General features: G+C 37.3%; 1 protein-coding gene across 1 annotated transcript in view; it reads right to left on the minus strand.

Moving 5' to 3' along the window:
* LOC109830598 (nuclear transport factor 2-like) overlaps positions 1-10060 on the minus strand; it is a 13422-nt gene extending 3362 nt beyond the window's left edge. The window contains 2 exon segments of the mRNA XM_020397901.1: positions 9566-9657; positions 9660-10060. Of these exon segments, the coding sequence (XP_020253490.1) occupies positions 9566-9657; positions 9660-9846 (279 nt within the window). The 5' untranslated portion in view covers positions 9847-10060.

A 10291-nucleotide genomic window follows, 5' to 3' on the forward strand; every position in this document is an offset into this window, starting at 1 on the left:
CGAGCAGCCAGCAACAAAGGTATTTTGCCTTTTTTTTCTTTCTCTGCTTTTTTTTTCTTCTCTCTTCTTTTGGTTCGTGTTTTGTCTTCCCGATTCTCTCTTTTTTCTTCGTTTTTTTTTCTTTTCTTTATCTGCTCATTTCTCTCTCCCCTTTTCTTTCTTTTATATTTTTCTTCATTTAACTTTTTCATCTTCGTTTTTTACTTTTTTTTCTTTTCTTTATCTGCTCGTTTCTCTGCTCATTTTTTATTTTTTTCCCTCTTTGTTTTTCTGTGCTCGTTTCTGTGCTTGTTTTTTATTTTTTTCATCTTATGAAGATAGGATAGTTCTGTTCATGTGAATTGATTGATAATTTTGTCATATGCATTATAACTACATGATATATTATATTATATATTGTTGTCATGTTTCTCTTGAGGAATTAGACATCATTTATGGAACTAAGAAAATAATTAGTAATTTTACGTTTTGGTCTTACTGTCTTATACTTAAGATGGGTTAATCAAATGATTGTTTGACTGTAGAAATGCTAACTAATTTACAAAGAGATTTACGGACTAATTGCTTGTTTCTTATTAATACATATCATGATATCAATCATAATTGTCCAAAATGTGATACTATTTGAATTCCTGTGCGAGATTGCGAGTATTGATTCTTGCTATTTGAGCTAGGTGTAGTGCTACACTGCTATTAGTTGACTTGAAAGTTGAAACTTGATTCGCCATTTATAACCTGTAAAGAAGGAAAACAAAATTTAGCAATATAGTTGTTAGTGTCATGCAATATAATATATTAGTATGAAAGTTTGAATAATTTTTCATTCATCTTGTATATCTCAAAATACTAGTGATGTGTTATGTAAAAAAAAAATACTAGTGAATAGTGATGTAATATTGCAATATGAATTTAATGTATATATGTGTTTTGGTGTAGATATGTCTTCATCGGCGAGTGGTGGAAGAAGACAAGATCCTACATGGAAATATACTTCATTGGTTGATGAAGGGAATGCCAATAAACATAAGTGCATATTTTGTAATAAGATCACAAATGGCGGCATATCCCGACAAAAAGAGCATCTAATCGGGACGGATAGAAAACGCAAAAATGTGAGTCTTTGTCAAAAAGTCCCTCCCGATGTGGTTGAAGAGCTAAAAGATTATGAAGAAAGACAAAAGATGGCTAAAAGACAACAAGCTATAGATGAATATCTCCCCGAACTTGGAGATGAGAACATGGTGGAAATTGATGATGAGGAGGATGAAGATAAACAAGTACAAGAACGTAGAGATAGAGGAAAAGGCTCGGCGGTTCCTAGGTCATCTTCAATAACGGCAAGAGGAAGAGGGAGTGTTGGCATGCACAGTGCGGGATCTTCCACAGGCTCAAAGAGGAAGGGGCCGATGGATGCATTTCTTACATTCGATCCCGCTCTTGAGGTCGCCAAGGATGAAAGAAGGCACAAGTTGAGACAATCGTGTATTGAAGAAAGTCTCAACAAAGATGCAGTGGCTAAAGTGCATCAAGACATAACTCGGTGGTGGTATCAAGCCGGCATTCCCTTTAATGCCGCTCGTCTTAGATCTTTCAAAATCATGTTAAAGTCAGTGGGGGCTTTTGGGCCTAACTTGCCTCCTCCGACATTACACCATTTGAGAGAGCCTTTGCTTAGAAAGGAGAAAAAATACACTGATGATCTGATACAACCTCATAAAGAGGAATGGGCTACCAAAGGTTATTCTTTTATGTCAGATGGTTGGAGTGACAGAAAGGGGAGAACATTGATCAATTTTCTTGTGAACTCTCCTCGTGGTACAGTGTTTCTTTCATCTATTGATGTGTCTGATGAGATCAAGACGGGTGACAGAATGTTTGAGATACTTAGTGAGCAGATTAAGCTCATAAGACCTCAGAATGTTGTTCAGATCGTCACGGATAACCATTCTAATCTTAAATATGCAGGTAAATTTTAAGCAATTAATTTATTTTGGTTATGAATCCTTTGCTAATGCTATGTTAGGATGCTTTGATATTGATCTTTTTTTTATTCTTTTTTTTATAGGAGCGGAATTGGAAAAGGAGTATCCTCATTTATATTGGACTCCTTGTGCTGCTCATTGTATTATTTATAGGAGCGGAATTGGAAAAGGAGTATCCTCATTTATATTGGACTCCTTGTGCTGCTCATTGTATTAATCTCATGCTCAAGGATATTGGTACCTCATTTATATTGGACTCCTTGTGCTGCTCATTGTATTAATCTCATGCTCAAGGATATTGGTAAACTATCATCTATGAAGCTAACCTTGAGTCGAGCTATGGAGTTGACTGGATTCATCTACTCACATGCGTGGGTTTTGAAGCTGATGAGAGGTCAACCTAATGGCAGAGAGCTTCTTAGACCGGCGATGACACGATTTGCCACATCATTTATGACTTTGTCAAACATCCATCGACAGAAAAATAACCTCAAAAAGATGTTTAATTTGGAGACATGGAGGCAAAGTAAGTGGGCAAGAGATTCAAAGGGCAAATCAGCTGAAAGGATAATTCATATGCCATCTTTCTGGAACAACATTGTTCGTATTTTCAAGCTGACGGCTCCTCTTGTTGGTGTTCTGAAACTTGTTGATGGTGACAAAAAGCCTGCTATGGGATACATTTATGAGGCGATGGATAGAGCTAAGGAGACTATTGCTAAAGCCTTTGGTGATGATCTTTCAAAATATTCTGAGGTATTTGATATCATTGATAAGAGGTGGCAGGATCAGCTTCATCGGCCTTTGCATGCTGCAGGATATTACCTTAATCCTGTATTTTTCTATGACCATCCAAACATCCAAGGGGATGACGAAGTTATGAGAGGTCTTTATCAAGTCATTGAGAAGATGGTGCCCACACAAGACTAAGACAAGGTTGATAGGCAGTTGGATATATACAGACATGCTGGGGGTCTTTTTGGTATGGAGATAGCTAAGAGAAATAGAAAGAAGTCTCCAGGTAAATATGCATAATATAAACTCTCAATTGACTAGATTTTTTATAAGAAATACACTACTAATCAGTCTATTTAAATTGACAGCTGATTGGTAGGAGTCTTATGGTGCATCAGCACCAGAGTTGCAGAAGCTTGCTGTTAGAGTCCTCAGCCTTACTTGTAGCTTATGGTGCATCAGCACCAGAGTTGCAGAAGCTTGCTGTTAGAGTCCTCAGCCTTACTTGTAGCTCCTCTGGCTGTGAAAGAAATTGGAGTACCAGCCTTACTTGTAGCTCCTCTGGCTGTGAAAGAAATTGGAGTACTTTTGAGCAAGTATGATTAGTTTTGTTTTATTGAACAAAATAGATTTAATTCCCTTAGAGATATGAATATTGATTTGATTGATTTGTATAAATTACAGATACACACCAAGAAGAGGAATGAATTGGATCATAAGAGACTGCAAGATCTAGTTTACTGCAAGTACAACCAAGCTTTGAAGGAGAGATATGACTGCAGAGATTCTATTGATCCGACTAAGTTGGCTGATATAGAAAGCAATGAATGGTTGTTAGGGCAGTTCGGTGAAGGTGAAAATGCAGAGAATGACCTGGTGGAGGGCGAGGACAACCTTACATATGATGTCATAAGAGATGCAATGGGAGCTGAAGAAGATGATTCTATGTATCTAAGATCGACTAATAGGTTTCGAGGATCTTTGAGTGGTATTGGTTCTTCGTCAAGGAGGAGGGAGCCAGTTTCTGAGTCGAAAGATGAAGAGGAGTTTAATGATGAGGAGGAGACTGAAGAGGAGGATATACCTTTAGAAGAGGATGATGATGATGTTAATGAGGACGATTAGTCATTAGAGGCACTAGGCTATTATTTTGCTACTTATTTGTTTTGTTTAATTAGATTGCTTGTTTTGCTTTGCTGTTAGTGAACTCCTTAAGTATTCTAGTTGTTTTATTTTTTTGTGTTGTTGGACAACTTGATTTGCTTCAATGATTAAAACTTTATCTTGTGATCTGGTAGTATATATTTTATATATCTTCAGTCCTTGACATTTTTTAATGTGAAATTTCACAAATATATATATTTTTCATTCATCTTGTATATCTCAAAATTTTTGTGGAATGGACCGTGCCTCGCTTCGCTCGGGCGCGCGCCTCGCATTGCGCCTTGCGCATGTGCGCGTAAACCAAGGTTGTTGATAGCGGATCGCGGCGCGTCGCGGCGAGGTACCACTAAGGCTATCGGGCTATTGCGGCGAAATCGCGGTAAATAGCGCACAGTCAAATAGCGGTCAAATTTAAATATATTTAAATATCCTATATAATAAGAAAATTCATAAAAAAACTAAAAAAAATCTACAAATGCACACTTGATGCCTAAACATGAAATAGATGTTTAATAATTACATTATATTAACAAAGTACTATAACTTACTAAATCAGCTAGTGCAAAAGAGAGAAAATTTCATTCATTTTTACTCCGGTCTATGGATCTTTAGTTTCAAAATTTATAACTTACTAAATCGCTTGAATATTGCATAAATTCAGAGTCAAGATTTGTGGGCGTTCTTTCTTGAATGAAATAATCATAAATTAACTAAATAAATTACATGCCCAAAAATACTACGTTAATTGGATAAATGATGGGCATTATGTTGTCTAGAACATTTGGTTCTTTTCCCACATGTGAACCTTACTTGATATTAGTAAATTAACTAAATAAGCATTTCATTTCAAATTACAACTAATAAGCCTTGCTCGCTCTCTCTGTTGCAACTTAGAAATTTACAACTAATAAGCATTTAATTTCAAATTATTATCTTGTTTGTTCTCTCTATTGCAGACGAAGCCCATCAAAGAGGAAGGTGACCGGAGGCGACGCGACGTTGACCGGAGAGAGAGGAAGGTGAGACCGTGAGAGAGAGAGAGATGGTGTCGACCGGAGGTGCTGCTGGTGCGGAGATGACGTCGATCGGAGGCGTGTTGACCGGAGGCGACGTTGACCGGAGATGGCGCTGGAAGGAGTCGCCGGAGGAGGTGAAAGAGAGAGGCATCGGAGTGACTGGAAGAAGAGAGTTGTGGACGGCTAGGGCAAAAGAGTCTGGTTTGCGGTGAAGACTGAAGAGATGGGTTTTAAATAACAGGTTCGGGTCGGGTTTGTGGTGAAGTATCCACGAGTTTAAGAAACCCTGTAGCGGATTTTAGCGCTTTTAAGCGCTTTTGGCTGCTAAATCCCGCTTTTTTCATGCGTTTCGAGCGTATTGCGGCTTTCTCCGTTAACCCTCCCCGCGATACTCGTAAGCGGAGCGCCGAAGCACCGCGACCGCGATTAGCGGCGCGATAGCGGCGCTATTTGCCGCTTTTTACAACATTGGCGTAAACTGACTTTGCGCCCCGCATTGCGCCTCGCGCATTGAAAACACTGCTACTAATTAATGTTTTTCTATTGTTGAGAATTTTTCTAAACTTGAAAGTTGAAAGAATGGGACAAATAACAATCTTTTCGATAAACATATATGCTTTTTCATTGTGTACAATACTTTTGTTAATATTATGTGATTGTTAAACATTTATTTCAGGCTTAGGATCTCAATAAATCATCAAATATGCATTTGTAGAATTTTCCTTAATTTTTCTTATTTTTTAAATATTTATACATATCAAAATTGGACCGCTATTTGATTTTGTGCTTTTTCCGTATTTTGCAGTTACAAATAGCCTTAGCGGTATCAAAATTGGACCGCTATTTGATTTTGTGCTTTTTTCGTATTTTGCAGCTACAAATAGCCTTAGCAGTACCTCACCACTACGAGATGCTATCCACTATCAATAGCCTTAACCTTATATCAAACAACACAATCTTTACTACTTTCTAGGCCCATAAATAACCCTAACATCTCCACTTTTGTTTATTCTAACTGTAAAACCCAAAATTAAGTAACACAGTTCACTAAGCCTCTTGGGCCATCAAATAAGCATTAGCCTTCACTCCTATTCAAATTCGAAACCGATTAGTAGCATTAGGCCCAACCAACTTGGAAACAACAATAAATGAACAGAATAGTAACCCGGTTTATTATGCTCCTTGGGCCATCAAATAAGCCTTGCCCTTCACCATTAGTATTCAAATTGAAAACTCATTAGTATATAATTTTATACGAAATGGGGCATACAAAAACACATAGAATACGTATATATCATTAAAAGCGTCTGAAGAACACTAGCAAACAACAATAAATGAACGGAATAATAAAAGAAATTGATATCAGACATAAATTTTAAATGAAAGTAAATGCTGGTGTTGTATTAAAGTGTAATAAGCTAACTAATGGTTTAACTTTTCCAATCCATAAATAGCAGATTGAAAATTTCCATCAAACAACCACTTATTCTATATAGTGGCAGACTCCCTGTTGCACATGTTTGAATAGTAATCACTACTTCAAAACACAGTTCAGCCTAAGTGGTTGCACAATTTTGGCTTGGGCACACTCAACTAAGTATCAGCGAGGCGTGAGCATAGGCCGCTTAAGCAGGCCACACCACATTGAAAATGAGTACGCAGCACAGTTAAGCATATTAATAGGTGGACACATCGGATCAATTATAGTTTGGATGCGAAGTACATATCCAAATCAATCTCAGATAGAACACTGAGGGTAAGGTTTTGAACTTGAAAAACACACTTTTTCTCTCAATGTCTCCCGTCAACCTTTTTCTACGTTGCTTGAGTTGTAAATCATGTGTCTCCAACTGCAGCATAAGCGGCCATCTTAATAAATGGAATGCCAAAAAAATGCATAGATGACACTTAGGCAGCTGCCTAGGTGCCTGCGACTAAGATTGCACAAAGTGACAAACCACTGGCCATGACCGTAAGAAATATGTCTTATAGCATAATGTTGCTTTGTCTTATGTGGACATTAAATCTAACTTCAAATTTTAGCAGGCATAAGATCAGAGAATCAAAAGGCTAGATTTTTTTTGTAGACAATACACATTGAACAAACAAAGATCAAAGTTATGAAATATGCAGATAATGGGAAGCTCATGTAATGATGACAGTAGATTGCAACTTCACTGCAAATACCTATTTAAGAAAGGATTCTTTTAGGCATAAAGAACAATATGAAGGAATATGTCTCAGAAGATGCAGATTATATATTTTCTACTTTTCATCCAAGCACGTCAAACTTTGAGGATATGATGTGTAAAAAAAAAATGCAAGGATGATACTTTGTGCTTCTGGAGTTGCACCGCAAAAAATTGTATTCACCGTAGATTTCAGATTGTGTTATGCATGTAAACTTTCACTAGATGTTGTTGTTTGTAGCAGTTCAAGTTAGCAGGCATGTACACTGATCTAAAGCATAAACACATCTAGTACATTTATTTCCTAGGGGGTTCTGCACGAAATTGAATTATGTTGCATCAAAGGGCATATTTAAAATGCTGTGAGAGGCTGATGGATAAATTGCTTATAAAAATTAAGCCCAAAAAAGAGTATAGAAACCATAATTGCATGGAACATAAGATCATTCTGAATTTGATTGATGAAACAGGAAAAGAAGCATAGTACGCCACTTATTTGGAGTCAGGAATGAAGGGGTAGGCTTATACAGTGTACTAGGAAATGTATTACATTTTAGGTTCGTCTTTTAAATATAGGAATCTGACATTCTGCCAGAGTCAAATTCAAAAATATCTTAGTCGATATTAGCAATAGTAAAGAACCTTGAGAATCATGTTGTCGAAATCAAAGTATGCATACTTTTTTATTTTTTTATCATGAGTTGTTTACTTTCTGAAAAATAAATACTTTTTTTAATTTAAACTGCTTTGAATTCTAAGTCGGATTGCCACTTACCAGAGTTGGTGGACTAGGTTATTTTCCACCACGATCCAGTTCGTTAATGTTCCTTGTTCCTGGACGATTGAACCCAGGTCGCGGTACACTAAGTCTACACTTATCGATGTTATATGCATCCAATATGAAAATCCTAACAGGAATAAGAAGCTATAACTATAACTAAGTACCACAACATCAAACTATACACATGGAATATCTAGGAAAAGCCATTTAAGCTACCAAGTTTAGATAATCATATCAAAATCATGTAGTTCACCGAGTCTAAAACCAACAAAGACCAACATTTATAAACCACAGGTGTAACCAATTTAAAAAATCCTAATCTTCTCCGACAAAAATAGAGTAAAAAGAAAGTAAATATCAAAAGAAAACACCAAGCATTGACCAACACATTTTGAGTGATAAAACTTAAATCCACATTTTGCCAATCCCAGGCATAACATATGGAGAATGAAGTATGCAGTTCTGGAGAAAAAAAAAATCTAAGCCGTGCATAAACTAACAAGCTTCAGGAATAATTAATCTAGGATTATTTCAGAATAAAGAAACCATAAATCAACATGCGATGCCATATTTAGATCCTGAGATCCAAAAGCAGCAGATTAAAATATATCTACAGAAATCAAGTGCCTTGTCCAATATTCAGATAAATACTGATCTCAGCAAGAACAGCAAGAAACACCAAAAGGGATCGGAACTTAACTAGCTAACGCTGTGATACATGTAAACATAAGCAAGAAAAAAACCAATAAACCACAGCAAACTAGAGAGAAGAAGAGAAAAGAAAGGGAGGTGGGGCTTTAAACTAGTTTAGGGACATATCTAAACGCAAATCAAGTAAGCGAAGATCAACTACAATGATCAACTGTCAAACACTGGCACCAACACCATAAATAAATAAAGAAACAACACACAATCTAGATTTAAATTTACTCATCTGAAGCCAAAAATCCTAAAAGTAGAGAGAATAAAAAATATAAATACATGGAATTCAAGATCTTCATGTCCGTCACTAGGGCAAGAGTTTTCTATAAAGTCCCAAGCATAGATTAATATTCACCGAAGAACTGAATATCCCATTGGAGAAAATATACCCTGACAGATCAGATAATATCTCCAATCATCTAAAGATAAGCATCAGATTAGAAGCTACAAATTACCATCACATGGATATGGATAAAATAAGAACAGATATGCAACAAAGAGGATTTATCGATAAACAAAATATATAATTAAGATTCACATGAATGAATACATTTTTTTAAATTTTTAGAGGAAGATTCATGCATCAACCCATCGTTGCAGACTTAAAGCCAATGACGGACTAAACAAATTTTCAGAAACAATATTTCGGTACACAATTGGCAAACTACCATCCTAAATAAGTGTTAAACCATAAGATCTATCGCGAAACCAAAGTAATTAACAAAATAAATGTGCAGAGTAAAGGTATTCAAGCACAAACACTAAAATAAGGTCAAAAAACTAATGTCTGAAAGTAGGTATCGAACAATTTTCCTATGGAAAAATAACTATTAAACCCTAGATCTATCCAGGAAATAAGCCAATCACGGTGAAAACCCTAACATCCAAAATCAAACAATTAAACCCTAGATCTACAACCATACGAAGAGGATCAAGCACCAGATCCAAGCAAAACATAGAAATACGCGTCGCAGAGATCGGTTGGGATCACAGTACCTGGCTGAACTTGAGGGCATGCTGCTCGCCGGAGAGCTGAAGCGAACCGCTGACGAAGACAAGCTTGCCGCCGGCGGGGTTTTGGTTTTGGGATGACGAAGGCACTGCTGGAACGGCAAGCCCACCAGCTTGGCGACGATCGCCTGCGCTCCCTGGGTCTTCGCGCCCTCAAAGGTCAGCATCGATGATTCCTGGTAGAGGTTGCCGAGGCCCGCTCGGTTCGAGTCGAAGGTGCGGTAGTAGTGCTCGACGAAAGCCTTGGCGAGGGCATCGGGGTCCATGGTGATGGGATCTAGGGTTTTGGCTCTGGGAGTGATGAGATTTTGAAGCCCTAGGGGCTTTTGCTCGATCGAAAGAGGGAGGGGGGTTTTTGTTTTTGAGGGAGAGATGGAGTCGAGATGTTTATATGGGGACCGATGGTACACTGTACCGCGGTACTGTTGCGTGCATCGTCCGCAGAGGCTTTTCAGTTCTTTCTAGAAGCGGAGGAGACTAGAAAAGAAAATCATGGCTCATGCCAGGAATAAAAAATTGTGGGCAGCCTCTGTCTTTTTATCAATCTATTTTCGCCCACGTGAATCTAATTTACACGAGAAGAACCAGGACCAAATTCTGGTTAATGATAGTTTGAGCTGGGAAACGTGTGATCCATTCATCTTTCCTCAAAAATAAAAATTATAAATAAAAAAAATTATTGGGCAAACAATATGTGACTTTGTAATACAG

Source organism: Asparagus officinalis, chromosome 2 (genome assembly GCF_001876935.1).
Source record: "Asparagus officinalis chromosome 2, Aspof.V1, whole genome shotgun sequence".
Taxonomy (NCBI): domain Eukaryota; kingdom Viridiplantae; phylum Streptophyta; class Magnoliopsida; order Asparagales; family Asparagaceae; genus Asparagus; species Asparagus officinalis.